This window comes from Porites lutea, chromosome 6, assembly GCF_958299795.1.
Source record: "Porites lutea chromosome 6, jaPorLute2.1, whole genome shotgun sequence".
NCBI classification, from domain to species: domain Eukaryota; kingdom Metazoa; phylum Cnidaria; class Anthozoa; order Scleractinia; family Poritidae; genus Porites; species Porites lutea.
Window position 1 is genome coordinate 16966094 of NC_133206.1, and position 23807 is coordinate 16989900.

A 23807-nucleotide genomic window follows, 5' to 3' on the forward strand; every position below is an offset into this window, starting at 1 on the left:
TTCACTGTATATTTCTCGGGAAAAAGGAGATAGCTGTCGGACTTGAGCATCCGCTGACCATTACAGCATGACTCCCGAAGGCTCAAACTTTAACTTACTGTTCGCTTTGTAGTTTGTCTATTGTTTTAAGACTTATTATATTTTTTCCAAAAGGCCTGAGGTTGAAATGAGTTATTTTGAGCGGGTGTTATAATGTGTTTCAAAAAGGGCTGTTGTCGGCTTGCACCGAAAGGTTTAAAATAAAATGATAGTTGAAGTGACATAATGATAAGTGAACTAACTTTTGTTATTCTTCAGACAAGGTCTAAGAACAAGAATATAAATATTTAAAAAAAGGTCATTGTTGGAATTTATTTATTTTTCCTAAGAAAATGAGCATGCAACAAAATCCTACGCGATTCTCGAACGGGTTTTTGGTGCCTTCTCTGCATCGGCAAAATGGCAAAGCCGGTATCCGACGCACAAAAAGCAGTCATCATCTTCACATAGATCATGCATAATGGACCTTGTTTATCCACCAGAGTTTTGCATAGCCACTGTTTCCAATATCACCTGGGTATCACAGTCATCCCCAAGAGAAATCAAAGACAATGGTTATGTAACTTTTTGGGGGGTTACACAAGGTACGTTATGAGCTAAGTGAAATAGCTGAATTGAACGCCTTATCTATCTATCTATCTATCTATCTATCTATCTATCTATCTATCTATCTATCTATCTATCTATCTATCTATCTATCTATCTATCTATCTATCATCTATCTATCTATCTATCATCTATCTATCTATCTATCATCTATCTATCTGTCTATTATTATTATTATCATTATCATTATCATTACCATGTAATTTATTTATTTATTTATTTATTATTTTGCTCTGTCTCACAAAGGAATCTTAGTCAAGTAGTGGTGCAATAAACGTGTTTATTCATTTTCTTTGTTTGCGTGCTCTAGGACTCGTCATGCTGAATTTCAATATATCAAATGTTGGCTATCAATAATTTTGATTAGCAAGTTAAAATACAAATTTTTAACAAGTGTAAAAAATAAGTGCTGCGATTTAAGTGCTACCGTATTGTTGGCTTGAACTTATATGTTTGATTAATTTACTGAGTCATTTAAATCTTGGCCGGGGTAAAAGAGATTTTATCAGCGCCCAGGAACGCGTGACTAAGCCCCAAGAGTGGCCGCATGGGAGGCTAGGAAAGCAACTCTTTGTGTGACCGATTTTCCCAAGCTAACGGTGAAATTGCCTGTGGCAAATTCCCATGGATACTTCAACTTAACCGAAAAGAATTCCCCATATTAAACCGGAGTTCCAGAGGCACGGTAAGTTCTATGGGTTAATAACAATCCATACTCAAAGGGGGTTACCACACAGCTGTTGTGAATGATCAGATCGTTAATAAATTCAAAAGCACCTTAAAACATAGGGACGTTTTTTTTTCCATCAGTGGTCAACAATTCTTTCCTTAAGAAGTTTGTGGACCCGTACTTTGACTGGCGAACGACAATTTTCCCTTTTTAGGCGCGAATGAAGTCGACGTTTTTGTAGTTTAAACTGGTCAAAAACTGGTCGAAACATTTACGATTATATAACGTCCTGAACGTCAGTATTAACGTTTTTACAAGGACGTTAACCTTAAACCGGGTTCAAGTTTTTTCTTCCCCTTGGGCAACTCTGTTAGCGTGTAACCGCAATTTGAAAGTGTGTTCAAAACCCAGAGCGAACTCAACCCAAGCCATTTCCCTAAGGGAGCTTTGCCATGGGATAAGTTCAGGCTAGTGCAACCGCACCAGGTTTCAGTAATATGCACTTACTGGCTGGCCTCGAATTCAGGTCGATCATTACACAACGATGTAAATTGAACCGTCAAGAATAACTTATTCATTGGCGGTAGGATTGATTGCCCGACAGTGTAAACACTTCAAACCTCCGTCTTTTTCCGTGCCTTTCCAAGTGTCCTTGCGATGTGTCGTATGTTTCTTGCTCGTTGCAGACACCTGTGTTTTGGACTTCTCGTTCTGTTCTTCGTATATGGAGGACTTATGTGGATGTCTGACAACATCGTTTTAGTTGGAGAATCAAAAAGTGGAGGTAAAGTAAGCGATTTTAAAAGCTGTATATACAGTACATTACTTAAGTCAGGGACACCCAACGACGTTTTCCTGAAAAAAAAACTTTTTGAAGGAGTAAAAATTGCCTTGAATTTCTAAAGCTTAAGAAAGGATAAAAATGTGTGGATAACCTTTCCATTCGTCTAAGATATCCGGAGTTTTTCTGCTAGCTTTCCGTACGATTTTCGGAGGTTGTGTTTTTCACGTTTTATTACCAGAATACTGCTGTTGCTTTTATTGGTATATAGACAAAACGCCTCCTAATTTTTTTTAAAGAAAGTACGGCTACTCAGCGACCTCGAACCTTCGACAGGACCCATCAGGATAGCTAACAGTTTCGGATGAGCCGAAAAAGCCTACTACAACTAATTCGAGGCTATAAAGTTCCCCTAAGACATCCGAGCAGATAGATAGTTTTTAGAGCAGCCGAATAGGCATCTAAAACTTCACGTAGAGAAAACCATTTGAGACAATTCTGACGTGTTTGGAAACTTTCGGGCGTTGGGTGCCCCCAGTGTTATGTGTACGTTTGTGATGATATTCTACATACATGAAAACAGGGGCATCCAACGAGAATATAGTTCAAACCACTTAAACATAGCATTTTTAAACGTATTTTAGTATTTAAACGGTAGATATACAGGATATAGGCATATTTTCATTCCCTAAAAATTTTTCATCTGTTTGGATTTCCTAGCTGAAAGTCTAGTGATCCGAAAATTATAGGGATCAAAACTTACCTTTTCGAAAATTTCAGCCAGAAAAAAGGCTCCCGAAAATTCTAGGTTACCTCTCCAGGGTAAAAATCCGTTAAAAATAGGCAATTATACCATTATTTAGATGTTCGAAAATCCTAGGAGAAGCAGGCAAGCAAGAAATTTAACAACAAATGTTCCGAAAATTCCAGATCTCAAATCGTCTTCCGAACAGATATTTTCCGAAAATTGTCGTTGGGTGCCCCTGCCTGATGAAAATAGTCGTCTACACTCATGCTACTGTTAATGTTGTTCCTGCTTTTGTGAACTGGTGTTTTTCATGTCATTTATGTTCAAAGGCCAACGTGGCTGATCCTTGCAAATTTTAGGGAATAGTATTTGCATGATGATTTGCATGAGATCCGTTCAAAAATTTGGGTTCATCTTACTTCGTAACCACTGCATTGTTTTATACTTCCATAAGAAGTTTCATATTTTCTTTATCGAAACTAAAATAACAGCTTCTATTAATTAAAACATTTTTGTCTACCAAGTTTCTTTATATGGGAAAAATAAAACCATGCGTTCCCAAGTTTGGTGTTTTTCTTGTTGGAGGCGATATGGAGTTTTTACTTTAAAAACGTTCTCAGGCAGGTATATTTAGGACTTGTTGAAATATTCAGCTTATACGGGCTGTAGATTTGAACAGATCAACTGTAGAAATATTAAGTATATAGAATCCACAAGAGAGTGCCTCTTTAGTCTCGTTAAAATACAACTATATATCGCCCATGTTGCTAATTTAGATTTTGCTACTATAAACAATAACCCGCACAGTCAGATCAAAATACGTAAAACTTTATAAAACTTATAGCTTGAATTCATCTGGGTTCAAATAAAATGTTTCGCCAAAACCAATCGTTATTTATTTAGATGTTTCCATGCTACTTGTTTGTAGCCATAATTAAGCCATTTGCTCTAAGGTAGTTTTTAAATTAGATTTTACACCTCGTGCAGAGAGTTGAATATTAAGTTATCCGGCGAGAGCAGGAGCCCATCAAATTTGATGGGCTCCTGGCGAGAGTTGTTAATAAGATTTACTTTGCAAGACTTAATTGTGTGATCCCTGGTTTCCGTAATCGATTTGTGCAGTTGTTCAGGCGGTCCTGCTTCATGGTCCTTGGTCTTGAGTCGTCTGAGGGCAGAAAATGTGCGCTGATTTGAAGTCGCCTATGTTACAAGTATTGTCAAATAACAGTTTAAAAGTGTTTTTCAGCACCACTCCAAATTTTTGTTTGGGGGGCTACGGACCCCCCCGTCCTCCCCCCCCCAGCTTCGCCGCTATAGTCCTTCTTCTTCTTCTTCTTCTTCTTCTTCTTCTTCTTCTTCTTCTTCTTCTTCTTCTTCTTCTTCTTCTTCTTCTTCTTCTTCTTCTCAGAAAGTCACAAAAGCTGCTTTTTGGCATTCTGCTAGGCTGTTTGCATTACTACAAATGCCGTCACTGCAAAATTGGAAGAAATTTTTGGTTGCCCTCCCCTTTTCAACCCAACATTTTTTCTTTTGATCTCCCTCTTAAACACGTATTTTTTCATGGTCCCCCATCAAATCCCACCAGCAACCCCCCCTACCTGATAATAAATGAACGGTATTTCTTGCTTATTCGTTATTGCATATATGAAACAAAACTTTACTAGCATTTACTACTATTGATATTATTAATAATTAATTAAAACATTTTTGGTGAAACATTTCCATTTTATGGGTAAACTAAAACCATGTCAGTTCGCAGGTTTGCTGTTCTCATATTCATGATGTTATGATGTTTTACTTAAAAGGTGTTAGCTGAGCTAATGATACAGGAACTGATGTTTTTTAGTCCCGACAGTCTACATAGCCTTGGAATCTGATTTCAAACGGAGTAGAACCCGCAAGAGAGCCTTCTCATCAGCGAAAACCTCAGAAAGACGGGTTAATTTCAGAAACGTTCAAGGATTTTACACGAATAAATTAGTGAGGCCGGATTTTCAACTAGGCCAATTATCTGCCCTAGCTGTTTCCTGGTAACCTGTGTGTCGCCCTAAACGATTTTGAATCTTAAACCTTAATCCTTTTTGCCAGTGTTACCTCGGCTACTGAGATTATTTTGAGTCTGATCCTACATGAAATTTACCTGATTTAGATGTCGATTTTCCCAGTTTAATCCTTTATATAATTGAAAACTTTTCTTCAAATTCATAGTGGTTTAATTGGTCTAAATGTGTCCCATAATCTCCCTGCTATAAGACAATCTTCTCATCCCCATCCATCTGGATAGATTTTCTCTTTCGCGTTATTAATTTTTACCAGCGTATGCAACAGAAAATGACTTTCTCTCTTGGCGTACGAATGTATGAAAGGTTGCGTGTAAAGGTAAAAGTTGATCCTCTCAATCTTTACGTTTACGCGCGACCGTTCGGACATTGCCTCTAGTTCATTTTCGCGTGTACGCACGTAAAAATTACGCGACATTATTGCCACTGGCGAAATCCACCGTTTAGAGACGCATATAACTCATAAAATGGTTGCTGCAAACGCGATAATGATCGAGCTTTTTGCCATCGAGATCTGGGCGATTAACATTCGCCAACCATCTTCGTCGCCGTTCTTCCGTTAATAGGGAGTTTAAGATACGGCGACTACGGACTACGGCTACGGATAAATATGCTACTGCGCATGATCAAAACCACGTGACTGTTCATTTTTCCCGCGTAGTCCTGCGGCTACGGTGAATTGTTGAGCTGTTTCGCGTAGTCGGGACTACGGAGAACATTTTGCTCGTATTTTGCCGTCTCGGTAATTCAAGAATCTCGTCTTTTCGTAGAAAAGTTTTCAATTCACCTGCTTTAAGTGAGAGGGAAGCAAAATATGTATGTTGTGTCTAATTTCTGCTCAGATTTCCGCTTTTAATCCACTGTTGTGACTACATTTTTATCTACCCTGCGAGCAGAGGCTACATTTTCGCGGTATGAGCTGGCGTGCGAAAAGTAGCCTCTGCCGACAACCGTTCAAATCCGTCCAGAAATCTAGGCCCAGTTGTTCGAAGGCCGATTAGCACTTAACCCGGGGTTAAATTTAACCCTGGTTTTTTTTTCTTGTGTTCAAAAGCATTTTCTCGGATAATTTTCTCTGTTATTTTTAGAGCTTGCAATCATCAACTTGTAGACAAAAAGAACTAAAACTGAAATGCTTTTTAAGCTTTCAAATCTGAATTCAAATCTCGCACTAACCCTGGGTTATCTTAACCCGGCTTTGAACAACTCGGCCCTGGACGAATAAATAAAAAAAACGGGTTTTTTCTTGTTCTTGACCGGTTTAGAGCATTGCAGGGGCATTGCGTGAGTCTTGCGTCAGCGAATGAACGCTGACCATTATTGCGCCTTCATGCATCCCTTCGCGCCAAATTCTGGCATACGAACGCGGATCAACGAAGCTCAAACGTAGCAACAGGAAAAGTTCAAAACAATTTCAAAAATCCCTGTTTATGTATTTAAAAGAGCGTCGTCAACAACTTGAATAAGCTCTGTATTTTAACGCTGTCGGAATACCAAAACAAGCTGCTGCCGGTGCTTCTTACGGGACCGTGTAAAGATCGTAATTTATCATATGGTAGTTCTTGTTTGCCAGGAAAAGAAAATGGATACTACGGTGATTTTTGTTGTGTCGCCTCTCAATGCAAGGCTAAATGCACTGTTTTAAGACACAGATGGGAACCGGAATGTTTGAAAGAATCATCGATCAGTTTTCTTTTCGTGGAAAAAGCAGAAAAAAAGCTTCTAGCTGAACACTGATTCGCCCTCAAGGACTTCAAGCTGGTTGGCTTCTTCACGGTGGAACGCTTGTCCTGTTCTGAAAAGAAACCAAAGCGGCAGAGTTTTTGAAGAATTTTCAGGTACAACTTGCACATTAATGGTCAAGGAAGTTCTGTTTTTAAATGGAAATTTAAGTATGTATAGTTGTTTCATAGATGTTTTATACGACTTGAGACGGATTTTGGCGTTGACATTTGTTGTCTTTGGCAGCTTTTACTTGCGTGAAATGATCCACGATCTAGTTAGTATTACGCGAATTGCTTTTAAGGATAAAATTATGAGTTTTCGAATAAAATTTTTCGATAAATAATTTTTCTGACTACTGTTTTATCTATGTTCATTCGTAACATTAGTCCAATTTATTTCAAGCATTACTTCTGCGTGGCGTTGTCGGCGAATTTCATTTTTTACTTTGAGCACAACTATTACTATAGGTAATATTAAAGCCGGACAAATGTGCTCCCCGCAAAACAGACAGAACTTACTACAGTTGATAGCATAAAAATACTTTCCTAAAAAAGACGATCCGTGAAAATTTTGCGGCTAAAATACTTAAAACCAGAGGGGGCGAAGCAGAAAAACAAAACGAAAGCTCGAGGAGAGTAGTTCGCAGGTAGTTTTCGCAAGTTTGATTCCCGCGAAACTCACGCAGATTTGACGAACCAGTTGCTTGCAAATCGCGTGACGAATTTTGCGCATGCACGATAGAAAATTGAACGGTTGTCGGCAGAGGCTACTTTTCGCACAACAGCTCATACCGCGAAAATGTAGCCTCTGCTCGCAGGGTAATTTTTATCTTGCTAAGCTCATGTTTAAATAAGCTTAGCTGTTTATACGCAGAATTCAGATTGACGGCCTGGGAGAAGAGAAATCATTCAGGTAATTTATTTTCTCTTCGCACTTGAAAAGTTTCAATGTTTGTTCGAACTGATTAGTGAGTCTTTGTACTTGTGTAACTTTATTTATGCGAGTTTTTGGATCGCGCCATTTGCTGCATGAAAATGATGTAAACATGCTCGAGACAATCGAAACTCGGCATTTCAGTACTTCAAACTACATCAGATCAGTAGTCGGAGAAGTCCATCTTCTAAATCTAATAAATGAGCTATTACTATTTCTGTCTATATGTTTAATATTTGACATAAGTATTCATGGGCGAAAAAATAAAACCGGTGTAACCAAAACTTTGTTTACCAATTTCACCCGACGTAATTGCTTCCTTCAAGTATGGAAGAATTTGTTCATTGTTCTAAAGATAAGATCACATGCAAAACTGACTTGCACTTTTGTGAACTGTGATGAAAACAAGAAAATCTTTGCTTGTTGTTTCCATCTCCGCCTCTTCTGTCGTAGTCTACTGTCTGTAGTGCAATCTTAACGTTCTATATTTGCACGACTCAACCCAGTGCTACGAACAAAGGACAACGCTCGTCCAGCCGTAGTTCGTAGTCTGTAGTCTCCGTATCTTAAACTCCCTAATTTTCTTGTTTCTTCTCCTTGGTTCCAAATAACAGAAGGAAAACGATAGAATTTAAACAGTCCCCTCTCACGTTTTGAATTATGACTGCATCCATACACCGCACAAAGATGTGGCATAATTAAAGAGGCAGAATTATGATTCCGCCTTATGAAACACGTGGGTTAGTTATCCCCCAACATGGCGCACGCCTGATTTTTAATTTATGCTGACGTCACGTGCAAACAAAGAATAAGCGTCCCCTTTTGGGTCCCAAATTTTTATGCGCCTTGCAACGACAAAAGAGTAATTAACAATTATTCCTCGAGCCCGAATGGGTGCCGAGTCAATAGCCCATGAATCCGAAGGCCGAATGGGCTACTGACTCAGAAGCCAACATAAGCAAAACTCGATTCTGCGGCCATTGTTTTGGTTTTCAAAGCCGGCACTTTTCTCTACTAATGGGCTATAACATATAGCCTAGTAGTTTCTCAACCAATCAGAACGCAGCATTGATGACCACTAGTTCTACTAGCTGGATTTTACTAAACCCTGTTAGCAGGCTTTGGCGTAATTACTAAAGCAGTATACTCGTCTGCTTTGTTAGTATGTCGGATATATGTACGAGGCAAAGCTATAAAAACATGTAGGTTTCAACTTTCGTAGAAGAAAAAACAATTAAAAGTCACAGAAAACTAAAAAAACTGCAACGCAATAGCAATGTAATTTTGGTTTCTTGACAGTCAGTGAAGAACCAAAGCACCCCTATATTTTACCTTATGTTACGGGTTCTGAGCAAACTGTTTAGCTACATCTTCCTTTGGGAGAGGTAGGGCGCTCGAGTGCCCTCCACATATAATTGCTGAGACAGCGATATCTTAATACAGTCGACTCTCGATAACTCGAACCTCGCTAACTCGAACCTCGTGCTAACTCGAACCAAAATCGATTTCCCCTGGATTTCCGTCATACATTCATTGTAATTTTACCGTCGGTAACTCGAACCCTCGATAACTCGAACTCCCGCTAACTCGAATCTTTTTTCGATTTTCCTTGAAGGTTCGAGTTATCGGAAGTCGACTGTATATTCATGTACTGTTTTACCTTCACAGTACCAGAATCGTTTGATAGCAAAGTGCAACAAAGAAGGCAGCTTCATCGAGACCAATGTGAAAAGAAGCCAGCAAATCCTAAGTTTATTGAAGAGGCAGATTTTACTTACTTCATTGTTATTGACGAATTAAAGCTTGTGTTCTGCTGGATTCCTAAAATTTCCTGCACAACTTGGAAACGAGTTCTATTTCAAGCTAAAAACAACGGTACAATTGTCCCTATGAGAGCACATGATGATGGAAACAACTAGGGACATTTGGGACGACTTAGAAATCACCCACCGGCTGAAAGAAAGCGAATCCTTGACACATATTATAAAGCTATGTTTGTGCGCGAGCCATTTGCTCGTGTACTCTCAGCCTTTAAAAACAAAGTCGAGGGACATTCAAACGATATGTTTAAAGGGTGGGAACCAAGCATGCCAGATGAAGACGTAGAAAAGAACAAATTCCCTATTTACATCCGAAATGTTCTTTCTTATAACCGTTCAAGCTTAGCCATCAACAAACATTGGCGATTGTACGACCAGATTTGTCCATGCGAAGTGGACTATGATTTCATTGGGCACTTTGAGGATCTGGGGCTGGAAGGTCAAATGCTGTTGAAGGCAATCGGAGTAGATCACCTAATGTCATTTCCAGAGTATCATTCATCGCACTCCAAACCGCACCTGCTGGAGTACTATTCTAAGCTGACCAAAGAGGAAATTTACAAACTTGGGAAGTTTTACGAGCTCGACTTCAAGATATTTGGATATGATTTTCCTGGACCACTAAAGGAGATCTTGAAAGAAAAAGAACTTCAATGAGAAGAAACATATTGAAAGAAAATCACTCAGTCCAATGGTACTAGGTGTTCGCATGAATGTGTTTTTTTGTTGTTGTTTTGAAATGAGTGGTAAACAAGTCTAACTCGATCAGGTCCGCTATTCATTGGAGTCAGGCCCCTTCAGTCAGGAGCGTGGTCATTTGCGTGTCTTGCGCGTTTTGCTCGATAAGCTAATTAAGGAAAAAGGGAAACTGCTCGTAGTCTACGGTTATAGCCAGGTCTCCTGGCCTTGACAGACTCCTTGCTTGAACCATTCAAAAACTCACCTGAAAAACTAGTCTTAAAAGCTAAGGCTATTTACGTTACTGTTAGTACGAGAAGATCTTGTTTTTTCAAACATTTTCAGACATAACAAAAAATACATGTAGGTAAACATATAGAAATCGATAAATAGGGAAAATGAATAAACTTGCAACAAGTTTGGTTCCTGTACATTAATGGACAAGAGAGTCGATAGAGAGGATAAAAGTCTCTCGATTGGTAAGAGGAATAAAGGAGCTTATGACATGGGCTCCTGGTTTCAAAGACTTAGCAACCTGGCCTACGGAGTCTTCCTTATGCACTGGGGCACTACAGGGTTATATGCTTCTGACTTCATAGAGTTCCCCTTTCAAAGTGGTAGAAACTGAAAAATTTATAAATGACAAATTCCCCACCCCCGGACAGACCTTTGGTGAAAAAATTCCCCACCGTTGGAACACAGTTAACTACGATGGCTGTGGTACCCGTTTTTCACACTCAGTACAGATTTTGGGATTCTTGCTGATGTCAGCATTTTTGAGACCCGTTCGGGGCGGTTTGGACTGGTTAGTTTTTGCTAATTAATTGGACAAAACGATAAGTACTTAAAGAAAAGGCGCTACTATATAGTATATGAGTCAAAGTCAAAGTCAGAGTTCAGTTAATTTGTATCATTATGGTACGGAGGTTATGGTTAATCTTTCGCCGGATACTGTTGTTCAGGTCAAAATTAATGAAGCCGAATTTATTGTCTAAGGAAAGGAAATCTTGTCAGTTCAAAAACCGGAATATTCCAGTAAATTATATTCTGCGGCGATTTGCGAACAGGAAGTAATTACAGAACCAATTGAGAAGTGAAATTTTGAGTATATTGATGAAGTTAAAGTTAGTGAACGCGAATTAATCCAGGGAACAGTTAAATATCAAGGAATAATAAATACAGAGAATATTTCACCCCCACCATATGACGCAGATGAAATGTTTGAATTTTCAGATAATCCACCGGAATATTTTGCTTCTTATCTTCCTCCACCGGAATATTCTCCTAACCCAGAAATTAAATTGAAGCTATTGAAAAAGTTTAAGACACAGTATTTTTTGCCAAACTATATTGAGGCCCGAATGGAACCGGAATTCCAGAAGAAGAATATAATGAATTATTTTGGGGACCGGTTGGAGAATACGATTATGATCCAGTAATAAGTGCCCAAGAGGAAAATTGGGAAAGATCAAACAGAGAATTTGAACGTACAGAATATTACAATCCAAACATAAATTTTGGAGTACAGGATTCGGTATTACGAGAAAATGGTAATATATATGACCCTCAAGTTGATGAAATAATTGATGACATAATTAATAACCATGGAGGTGTTTTCCCATGTGGTTGTGGAACGGTATATCAAAGTCCTGATTAGTTAGTTAGTTAGTTTGTATAAATTTTCAAGATGTTTCTGTGTTAATGGTGGTAATTGTGTGTTAGATGGCGCCATAGAATTTGTTGAATAATTAGGCATATGTGTTAACTGTGGTAAGTTGGGTTTTTGTTTATTACCCTTAGTACTATTGGGTTTTCGTTTGGTACCTTTGGAACCTTGTTTTGTCAATAAATGAGGAAAAATATAATGATACTGTACAATTAATTCAATAATCTGTCGTCTTTTCATTTTTGTAACAGCAAACTTATCAGCTTTCATTTTGATGATTTCTTTTTTGAGCTCTTTGAGAGTGAATGTATTCAGATTTTTTCGTAATTCTATCTTTTGGAGTTCATTATAGTTGTCTAATAATTGGTCAGCATTCATATACTAATTAATTAGATAATCCTGTGGATGACTCTGTAATGGGTTTTTAGTGTGTCATTATTATAGAAATGTTTGATGCAATATTTACACGGTACTCTGATACCTTTCATATAATCATGTACTTCTATACAGATTTCATCGTAGTCGTTACTTAGGATAAATTTATAGTTATTATTACTGTACTTTTCCATTAACTCATATTGTGCTTTACTTATATGATAATTATTAGTTGGTGATTTGAATTCAATACAGAGGCCCCCTTATAATCTTTGTGATAATCGAGTACCATTAAATCAGGCTGTCCTCTCATATATCCTTTCTTATACCAATCGAGGCGTTTGTCATCAGTATCTTGATTTTCACCCAGTCCTGCTACTTATATAGAATCTGGATAATATTTCCTTATGAGGCTCACTAGCAGCATAGGTCGTCTATATAGCACACATTGTGATGCAAATGAGTTGTATTGTCTTTCCAGCCTTCTGATTGGTGCAGAGGGTTTTCCGAAAGTTAATGAGGTGGCATTGTTTGGAAATCGGAAATATCTTAGAACGAGGCTCGGGTATCGTCGGAAGCCTTCGGAAGAGGTCGGAAGTATGCTAATTAGGGATGATGTCATGAAGTAAGAAGGAGAGACACATGAGAAGTTATTATAATATAGTAAGAAGCGAACTTATATGTGTAATCGGTTCGGTCAACTCACACATGTGGGACAGAATAAGTGTCCCCTGCGCAGTGCGCATGTGCAAGGCAGAACGCATGCGCAGTCATGAATTTGAAGAAAAAACGTTCTAAAACGATGCGGAAAAGGGAAAATAATTGTAGCAAATCATTTGCATGAAGTTGTCGAAAGGTTTGTAGCTAAATAGGAGAGCGTTCGCTTTGCAGGTGAAAGATTCAAGGATCTAAAGTGAAATAGGTCAAAGGTAATTAAATATTCAAAAACCAGTCAAGTGAATTCATCATGACGTTAAGTCTTAAAGAGCCGGGTGTGTGAGTGTTTCCTTTCTTGCTGACAAATAGAAGTGAAAAAAACATCCACTGTTGGAACATTTGGTGTAAAATAAAAAACGATTATATGTCTCTTCGTTTATTTAAACTTGCATGCTGACATTGTTTGCGTGCAGGCAAAAAGGTTGTGTAATAGTCACTGACGTCAAACAAGATGGCCGACTAATCCCTTAGACAATGGAAGGATTAATAAGGGAAAAATTAAACTGGCAAAAGGTTATCCAAGCGAAAAGAATATTCAGCGCTGACAAAACGGTCCTTGCTAAACAAAAATAAAATGGTTTTGCTTAAAAGAAACGTCAAGGAGTAGTTGAAAGTACGTGCAGGCAAAAAGATTGTGTAATAGTCACTGACGTCAAACAAGATGGCCGACTAATCCCTTAGACAATGGAAGGATTAATAAGGAAAAAATTAAATTGGCAAAGGGTTTTCCAAGCGAAAAGAATATTCAGCGCTGACAAAACGGTCCTTGCTAAACAAAAATAAAATGGTTTTACTTAAAAGAAACGTCAAGGAGTAGTTGAAAGTACGTGCAGGCAAAAAGGTTGTGTAATAGTCACTGACGTCAAACAAGATGTCCCACTAATCCCTTAGACAATGGAAGGATTAATAAGGAAAAAATTAAATTGGCAAAGGGTTTTCCAAGCGAAAAGAAGCGAAAAAAAATATTCAGCGCTGACAAAACGGTCCTTGCTAAACAAAAATAAAATGGTTTTGCTTAAAAGAAACGTCAAGGAGTAGTTGAAAGTACGTGCAGGCAAAAAGATTGTGTAATAACCATTGACGTCAAACAAGATGGCCGACTAATCCCTTAGACAATGGAAGGATTAATAAGGGAAAAATTAAATTGGCAAAGGGTTTTCCAAGCGAAAAAAAATATTCAGCGCTGACAAACCGGTCCTTGCTAAACAAAAATAAAATGGTTTTGCTTAAAAGAAACGTCAAGGAGTAGTTGAAAGTACGTGCAGGCAAAAAGATTGTGTAATAGTCACTGACGTCAAACAAGATGTCCCACTAATCCCTTAGACAATGGAAGGATTAATAACGGAAAAATTAAATTGGCAAAGGGTTTTCCAAGCGAAAAAAAATATTCAGCGCTGACAAAACGGTCCTTGCTAAACAAAAATAAAATGGTTTTGCTTAAAAGAAACGTCAAGGAGTAGTTGAAAGTACGTGCAGGCAAAAAGGTTGTGTAATAACCATTGACGTCAAACAAGATGTCCCACTAATCCCTTAGACAATGGAAGGATTAATAAGGAAAAAATTAAATTGGCAAAGGGTTTTCCAAGCGAAAAGAAGCGAAAAAAAATATTCAGCGCTGACAAAACGGTCCTTGCTAAACAAAAATAAAATGGTCTTGCTTAAAAGAAACGTCAAGGAGTAGTTGAAAGTACGTGCAGGCAAAAAGGTTGTGTAATAGTCACTGACGTCAAACAAGATGGCCGACTAATCCCTTAGACAATGGAAGGATTAATAAGGGAAAAATTAAACTGGCAAAGGGTTTTCCAAGCGAAAAGAATATTCAGCGCTGACAAAACGGTCCTTGCTAAACAAAAATAAAATGGTTTTACTTAAAAGAAACGTCAAGGAGTAGTTGAAAGTACGTGCAGGCAAAATAATTGTGTAATAACCATTGACGTCAAACAAGATGGCCGACTACAATGGGTGTAAATTAAAATTCAAATACTAGGTAGGTAAAAATATTAAGTAAGCGAAAAGTAATATCCCTTGTTCTAGAAATACAAAGGATGAAAAGAGACAAGATGGCTGACTAAATCTTAATGTCAAAAGAAAGACGTCATTGCTTAAAGAACCAGCTCAGCAAAAATTTTTTGTCCCATTCAAGGACAATACGCTTGGATGAGTGTGTATGCAAATTCGTTTCAAAGGTCAAGGCGGCCTTTTGTTTCAACCTTCATAAACAACTGTGAGTTAGCCACGAGTCTTTATTCACTTCAAAGTGTCTTAGAGTGTTCAACGCTTATTACTCTCAACGAGATAGAATTGTCTGCTACTTGAGTGATCGAACGATGGAAGGTAAGATTGAGTTCGTTCTTGTATAAACCAATGTGAATGAAAGGTAACGTGAAGAATGTTGGAATGGTAGCTCATGGCTTTCATGTTCTTTTGTAGAATTTATGAACCAAGATTCAAGGTTAGTCAACGCGGTGGATAGGAACATTGAAGGTAAATAACTGTTAGTCTAGTAGTAACATTGCGTAAAACAAAGTGAACTGTATTGGAAGCAGGTTAAGACTTTGAGAAGTACAGATATTGTCAGCTAAGTTAACGAATTAATTTGTGAAGCGAACTAGAGTTGATGGAGCATTGATGAATTAAATTATCTTGTAAAACGTTTGGAGCAAATTATAATATAAAAGCCAAGGTAACGCAGTAGAATTAAATTGTGAAGTGAACTAGGGTTAACGCAGCGTGAATGAAGTCAAATATCTTGTAAAACGTTAAGAGGAAATTATTAACATGGTAGATGTCAATATGTAGAAATGAATTGACCGTAGCTAAACAAAGTAAAGATAAGCAGAGTATTTATTTAAGCGGAAAGACATAATTTCCAGGTCGAAGTAACACAAACAAGTAGAAGTCGAACTAGGATTAACGTAGCGTGAAACAAAATCAATGTAGGCTAAACGATAATCACGAACTCAGTAAATAAGAAAGTTTCTTTGCAAAATTAAAAACAGAATTATCGTAAAGAACCTAGCGTTAATGCAGACGTTTCGTTTTATTTTTTAGCTTTAACCAATCAAGACAATGATGATTTACTGCAGCCTGCTCATCACCGCGTAGAACGGAATGAAGAACCAGTGGAAATAGAAGCATTGGATAGTGACATTGAAGGTAAATCAGCTTTTTACATGTCTATTGTTAAGGAAAGAGAAATAAGTCGATGAGGGCAATGTAGGCGTGTAACCGAAGCGACAACAACAGAGACGAATGGTCAAGCAATAGACACTCAAACCAGGTGTAATGGAGCGTAAAGATTCCCGCGTAAATGCAGACCTTTCGTTCAAGATAACTAAAGAGACACTCGAACCAGGTGCAAGGGGGCGTTAAAGATTCCCGCGTAAATAATTTTCTTTTATAGAGGTTAAGTGAAATAAAATAGAAGCTCGAACCGGGTGTAACAGAGCGTAAATTGTCAAGTAGAACGCAAAAGTACAATCGTAAACTGTGAAAACAACCAAGCGTTAATACAGACCTTTCTTGTGTATTTTTTATAGCCTTATTGAACGATGATGATGAGGCTCTGCTCTCTGCCTTTCGCCGTTTTGAGCAACGTGGGGGTAATCCACTGTTTCGCGCTGAATTTACGCCCGTGGGAAGAAATCGATCATTTAGAAGCATAGTTTCCCAGCGGAAATTTAAACTCACCTTCCAGCAACTGAGGGATCCTCAAGAGGAACCACTAGGGGAAGCACTCACGGAAGCCATCGTTCAGGGTCTGCGAAGGCTGGTAGCCAACGAGGGGTTTAATGTCAGGGACTATTCCCTTTTGATGGCCGTACATTCAAATTCATTCACTCATGTATGGTCGCAATCTGCCCGACATGTACCTTTAGAACTATGGCTTAATAATGAAGATTACGCCTGCACCTATCTAGAAGATTTGGCCAGAAAACTAAACTCGGCGGAAGTCATGGACCCCCATAGAGATGGGTTTTTTGTGGAATTGACCTTCGTTAAAAACCTGGGTGTTGGTGGAAAAAATGGGGGCAAACAAGGAAATCCTGGTCGCCATGCATGGGAAAAATTGGCGAAGAAGAAAAGATGTGTCATAAGAATTAAGAACCATGACGAACTCTGCTGTGCCCGGGGCATTGTGACCGTAAAGGAAAAAGTCGACGGGGGCTCCCACTACCAGAATTTAAAAAACGGAAGACCGATTCAAGAACGATGGGCAAGACAATTGCATCAAGAAGCGGGTGTTCCCGAAGGCCCCTGTGGGTTTGAAGAATTACAAAAATTTCAAGACCATCTAGGCCCACAGGGGTACCAGTTAATAGTCGTAGAACCCTCCAAATGCCTAATTGTCTTTAAAGATGCTACATTTAATGACGCCCCTCACTTCATCGCCCTAGTCAAGCATCAAAACCATTACGATGGTTTAACATCCATCCCTGCCCTCATTAATCGGTCCTATTATTGCCGGCATTGTGATAAGGCTTATGATCGTGAGGATGCCCGCCACCATAATTGTCTTGGTCAGAATTGTCCTGCCTGCTGCCGCGGAAATAAGACGTGCCCTAATTATGCCGCATGGATCAAACCCACTCTTAATTGTCCCCATTGCCACTGTTTATTTTATGGTCAAAATTGTTTTGATGCCCACAAGATGAAAGAAAAGAAGAAAGGGACCAAAAGCTTGTGTGAAAGTTGGCGAAAATGTTTACACTGTTCCGCCGAGTATGCTGTCAACCCCAAGAAACCGCATCAATGTTTCCACGCCACCTGCCGAAATTGCGGTGAATTTGCTCACGTCCACCATCGTTGCTATATCCAGCCTGTCCAACCAAAAGAAGACACCCCTCAAGGAGATCCTTTAGAAAACCCCGCGGCTTATGTAAATGATGATGACGATAATGATGATGATAACGAGAAACGAGGCCCCCCACCCCCTCCCCTCTTAAATTTCGCGGATATACAATGTTTTACGACCAAAGACCGCGTGTTTGTCCCGAACCTCATTTGTTGGTCCACCCAAGAAGACGACCAGATTCATCATGCTGACAGGATTGAAGAATTTTTACATGCCTTAGAAGACCTCACAGAAGTGGAAGGAGATGAAAGACCCCACAAAGTCATCACCTTCTTCCATAACATGCGAGGCTTTGACGGGAACTTCGTTTTAGAAGCACTGTATGACCAAGGACGAGCGGTCGAAAAACCTCTAACGCAGGGCGCAAAAATCCTTTATTTTGAGTCGGGGAACTTGATCTTTAAAGACTCGATGAATTTCTTTGCCATGGCACTTGAGAAATTTCCTGCTACTTTCAATCTTCGTGAGCTCCACAAAGGTTTTTTTCCTCACGCCTTCAACCGTGAAGAAAATTTTGAGTATTCTGGCGAGTACCCCCCAAAAGAAGATTACCATCCAGACGAAATGGATAGTAAGAAGAGAGACAAGTTTCTGGCGTGGCACGCCCGCAAAGTCGCCGAACGAGCAGTGTTCAACTTTCAAGAGGAGCTATTGAAGTATTGCAAAAGCGATGTCAAGTTATTAAAAGAAGGGTGTTTGAAGTTTGTGGCCGAGTTTGAAGAAATTGCCGGCTTCAATCCTCTCGTAGAAGCAGTCACGATTGCCAGCGCCTGCAATCTCTTCTGGCGACGAGAAAAATTGGAGACCGATCTCATTGCCTTAGAACCGCAAGGTGGGTGGCGTGGAAACCGCATCAACCAAAGTAAAATCGCTTTGGAATGGCTCTATTATCAAGATCATCTTTTGGGAGGGATGGGGCGTGTCCGCCACGTGCGTAATGGCGGGGAAGTACAAGTCGGCACCCCAGGTGAGATGGTGTACGTGGATGGCTACGACGAGACCACCCATACCATCTTTGAATTTTACGGCTGCTACTATCACGGGTGCCCCCGTTGTTTCAAGCGGCAACGCGATGTCAGAAGAAATTGCCATGCAGACCGTACAGTCAATGAAGTGTATGAAGCCACCGAAAGAAAAGCGGCCATGTTGCGTCTTTGTGGTTACCACGTCGTAGAAAAATGGGAATGTGAATTTCAAGAAGAAAAGAAGACTGACCCTACCTTAAAAGCATTCCTAGACGACTTGGACATGGTCCCTCCCTTAGACCCACGAGACGCCTTCTATGGGGGCAGAACGGGGGCTGTCTCCTTGTACGCCAAAGCAGAAGAGGGAGAGAGCATCAAATACTGTGATGTCACGTCCCTTTACCCCTGGGTAAACAAATACAAAGAATACCCGGTTCGGTTCCCGCTGATCTATACCAATCCCTCGGACCAAGAGATCGATCATTATTTTGGCTTGGCACAAGTCGACATCTTGGCCCCGCAGCATTTATTCCATCCCGTACTCCCCGTCCGGGCTGGTGGTAAACTCACCTTCCCCCTCTGCTCCGCCTGTGTTCGCGAAGAACAGCAAAAGCCCTGGCTGGAAAGAACCAACCTGTGTCCTCATACAGATCAAGAACGGATGCTGAGAGGGACGTGGGCTACCCCAGAATTGCAAAAAGCAGTGGAGCTCGGTTATCGTATCGTTAAAATTCATGAGGTGTGGCATTTCCAAGAAGAGGACAGACGGGTGGGGCTCTTCGCAGATTATGTCAACACCTGGCTTAAAATCAAGCAGGAATCGGCGGGCTGGCCGGACGAGTGTCACACACCAGAGCAGAAAGACGCGTACCTCCGTGACTATGAAGAGAAAGAAGGAATTCGTTTGGAGCAGGTCGCCAAGAACCCGGGGCGGAAACAGGTCGCTAAGATGATGCTCAACAGGTGAGTGTTTAGTGTAGAAAAAGTCTGCTGATAAGAGGTATAAGTTGCAGACAAAGTCTGCACTTAAGAAGCAAGGTCTGACATGAAACGACATGCAACCGTTTTACTAAAAAATACAAGGAAATGTATGGAAATCATGCAGAAAAAGTCTGCAAATAAGGAGCTTAAGTGGCAGACAAAGTCTGCAAGTTAACAACCTCCTTTTAATCGGTTTGTCTATTTCTTTTTCTCTCTTTCAGCTTCTGGGGCAAATTTGGCGAAAGGCAAAACAAACCACAGACACACGTCATTCAGAGCGCCCATCAGCTTTACTCCATCCTGAACGACCCCTCCTTCAACATCAGTAACGTCCGGATCTGCTCCGAAGAAGTCATGGAGGTGGTGACGACCCGAGCCGACGAAGAGGTGGAACGAAGCTTGAAGACCAATTTATTTATTGCCATTTTCACAACAGCTCATGCCAGATTGAAATTGTACTCCGCGTTAGAAACATTACAACAGCGAGTGTTGTATTATGACACGGATTCGGTCATATATAAATGGCGCCCAGGGCAGGTAGAAATTCCCTTAGGTGTGTTTTTGGGAGAATTCACGGACGAAGTAGAAGGTGACCCCATCATAGAATTTGCCAGTGGGGGTGCGAAAAACTATGGGTATGAAACCAGGAGAGGGAAAGTAGAATGTAAGGTTAGGGGATTTTCACTGAATTACAAGAACAAACAAATTTTGAATTTTTATACTCTCCGTGATAACATTTTGAAAGAACTCGATCAGCCTCAATCATCTAGGAGAGAAATGTCCTTAGTGGATGAGTATTTTTTTCACAGAGACCAGACCAACAAACGGATTCGTTTGATAGAACGTGAAAAGAAATATGGTCTGGTCTTTGACAAACGAGTGATCGACAGGACCACTCGCCAGTCGTATCCTTTTGGATACTCTCGTATTCAAGACGAGGTCGACTTGCTTTTGGAGTTGTAAATAGTTTTTCATAACCTGTATTGTAAATAGGAATAGGTCTGCTTAGTGGCGCCATTCGAAGTGTTGTAACATTAAATCGACAGGGAGGTTTAATGTAGAAATAAACTACGTTCGCGATACAATCTCTGTGTTAGGTTATGGGGTGGATTTTTTCAATTCCCTTAAACCCTGGTCAACTTTCAGTCCGACAGTCAATGTGTGATCAAGTTACATTTTAGAGAAGGTTAAAACGAGACAGAGACATTGTGTGCACAATCTTTGTTTATTGAAATAAAAAAACACACGCAGATTACAATTTGAGTTTTCTCTTGGCTTGCATGATTTTCTTGACGACTTTCTCGGTCATGGTCTTTTTCCCGGGTAAACGATCAATGGCTTTGATCATGACGTCATCCGCTTTCCATTTATCCTGCAAATTCTTGGCTTTGCTATAGGCAATGTCATGATTTAAAGCAATGTCGTCTAACCTGTTGATGCCTTTATCTCCGCGTTTCAAACGTTTGGCTAATTGGTGCCAGGGCCAGCAAAATTATAGCCGGGCAAATGGAACTCAATGCCTGTTTTCTCAATGGCTTTTTGAAAATCAAATTTCCCCCCTCGCTGTCTCCTTCTACCGGGTCTTGAACGTTTTCTCTTACCAGTCTTGGCCATCGAGTTTGCGTCTAGTCGGAGTACCAAAGGGTTTCCAGCCAGGGGCTGGTGCTAACTGTTTCAAAGCTTTTTCGGCGGCCTTTTTCAGCACAGTTTGTTTTAAACCTTCTTTCTTTCGTTCCTCACTCTGGGATTTGCGTGTACGTCTTCTTACGGTTCTGAGACTGTCTCTGGCTAATTCACCCGGCGTTTTCCAAGGCGATTCGCCTAACTGGTCTGAAAAGGGTAATTCTGTGGCTAATTCTTCCAAAGACTTTTCAGGAGTCTTGAAGGTAGACGAAGCAGACTTTTTCCTTTTAGGTGTCTTCGGTAACAAACGCTTTCCTTTCGATCCAGTTTTAAAGGAAAACTTAGGTTTTTTTCTGCTTTCCGGAGTCTTGGGCGACTGTTTAATAGCCGGTGTCACGGGTGTTTGTGGTACGTTAGGGGTCGAGGCTTTCCTTTTTATACCCTTCTGAATCTTAGCAATATTACTAATAAATTGTTGCATGGGACCCACCGCTAAATTATTGGCATCGTCATCATACGTGTCGTCATCATCACGCCCTATAGCGCGTACACCCCCAGGCTGACGAATTTTCGTGGTCCATTGTCGTAACTGTCGATTCACGGATTTCAAACGGGGTTCTTTCCAGGTATCGGGGGCAGGACTTTCTAGCAACAGTTCTTGTTGGGCCGCTAAACCCGCTGCTTTAGTCAGACGACTATCATCTAAGAGGTCTGACTTGTATTTATCCCTTAGCCGTAAAAATTGAACAGAGTTTTCCACGGGCGTGCTACTAATACCATCCATGGTCAGCAATGAATGACTGTGTCACAGAGAGTGGAATACTTATACGTTTTTGGACCCCCACCTCTTGGGATATTTTTCTTTCATGCGTTGGTGAAGGTTTTTCAACAGGGTGACCAACGTCATCAACCCTTCTAGCACACATAGCAGTCGCTGGAACAGGACTTGTTTCATCTTAATAGCGGTAGCGGGTCTTAGCACAATGATAACAACGTTTTAACTCACTCCAAACACCTGCGCCTAATTGATGAATCATGAGGTGACGCCTTCTTTTTATACTCTGACGGGGACTTGCAATCAGGCGAAGCTGTTTGCTGTAGGGTTTTAATTTGGGCACAGTTTTTCTGCCAGGACGAATCACCCCACGCAAGGTATTCATGACTAATTCACTCACAGCATTAATTTGATCTGCATTGGCATAGCGAAGTTTTTGTTGACGTTTGTTTTGGTTGGCTTCCTTTAAGACATCTTTTAAAAAGGCTCCTTGTCGTGTCATACGGCCCGTCATCATGCTTTAGTCCTCCTTTGGGGTCTGCGTTTCCTTTTATACTTCTGTTTGGATAAGGCATGTAAAGCTTTCATGGTCCCATAATTGGCTGCAGCGCCTAGTCCCCCCGCTTTCCCTCCAGCCACTAAGGCAGGGATCGCTGCTGCTAAAAAGGGAGCTATCCCTCCACGTTGTCTTCCCACTCCAGGTTTGCGCTTTTTTGCCAACCCTCTCCGTCGTTGTCGTCCTTTGGCCATGGTTAATGAATCACTCGTGAATGAATCTCCTTTTATATCCTAGTCCCCCCGCTTTCCCTCCAGCCACTAAGGCAGGGATCGCTGCTGCTAAAAAGGGAGCTATCCCTCCACGTTGTCTTCCCACTCCAGGTTTGCGCTTTTTTGCCAACCCTCTCCGTCGTTGTCGTCCTTTGGCCATGGTTAATGAATCACTCGTGAATGAATCTCCTTTTATATCTTCGTCAAACGTATGAACCTGAGGTTTCCCCTCACGCTGGGTTAAATGACTCCATACGCGAAAACGATCGTCGGAGGCTGGATGTAAATCCAACATAAAATAACCAAAGGGGCGAGCCGTCAACCTCAAAAATAATTGAAGCACTCGTCGCCATTTGTCTGGATACACTTGCAGCAACAAGTTACGAATGCCTGTCTTGTCCCGAGGACTTTTGAAGCAAATAGCATAATGCGCGTTGCGGTTAATGGTTTTGGCAAATTTGCCAGGAGGAAAGAGATCTTGGGTTAGATACAAGGCGGTAATACCACGATGATGAGAATCTTTGGTAAATAAATCCAACACGCGTTTATCATTTCCCGATTCCTCCATCAGATCATCGAGAATGAGAATCCCATGATGTTCAGGTTTAAACCATTTGACTAACGCTCCTTCAGGAGGAAGACCTTTGTAGAAAATGACCTTGGAGTGTTTTTTCATGCGATCAAAACGTGGTTGCCATCGATCGTAACAGTAAACCATCTTTTGGGGAGGAGGATAAAACAGTTTTTTCTCTCTCAAGAGATTTTCGACCAATTCACTCTTGCCAGACCCAGACGGACCTGCAATAATCACACTAGCAGGTTGACGAATCATGTTTCCCACGGTTTACGAAAATGAGTGTAATGACCAGTTGCTCCCACTGCACCCATACGTTTATAGCCTTTGTCCTTGCCCAATTTATACCCAATTTTGGCGGCTGTCGATAAGACCGTGCCAAGTCCTTTGCCTCTCTGATAATGACGGACGTTGTCTTTTATACCCTTGAAAGCTTGCTTGGCTAAAA

General features: G+C 40.4%; 2 protein-coding genes across 2 annotated transcripts; both read left to right on the plus strand.

The window, feature by feature from the left end:
* The first annotated feature begins 9553 nt into the window (after window positions 1-9553).
* Window positions 9554-10039, plus strand: LOC140941939 (carbohydrate sulfotransferase 12-like). The gene has a single exon (XM_073390941.1). The coding sequence runs from the start codon at window positions 9554-9556 to the stop codon at window positions 10037-10039; it is 486 nt and encodes a 161-aa protein (XP_073247042.1).
* A 7936-nt stretch (window positions 10040-17975) lies between these two features.
* LOC140941510 (uncharacterized) lies at window positions 17976-20663 on the plus strand. The gene is made up of 2 exons (XM_073390519.1): window positions 17976-19601; window positions 19841-20663. The coding sequence occupies exons 1-2, from the start codon at window positions 18085-18087 to the stop codon at window positions 20580-20582; spliced, it is 2259 nt and encodes a 752-aa protein (XP_073246620.1). The 5' UTR covers window positions 17976-18084; the 3' UTR covers window positions 20583-20663.
* Window positions 20664-23807: the final 3144 nt, after the last annotated feature.

Bases quoted from the DNA above. Each gene is read 5' to 3' on its own strand.
- LOC140941939 (XM_073390941.1), top strand. From the start codon at position 9,554: ATGTTTGTGCGCGAGCCATTTGCTCGTGTACTCTCAGCCTTTAAAAAC.
- LOC140941510 (XM_073390519.1), top strand. From the start codon at position 18,085: ATGAATTTCTTTGCCATGGCACTTGAGAAATTTCCTGCTACTTTCAAT. The intron at 19,602-19,840 runs GTGAGTGTTTAG...TCTCTCTTTCAG, and splicing joins GCTAAGATGATGCTCAACAG to CTTCTGGGGCAAATTTGGCG.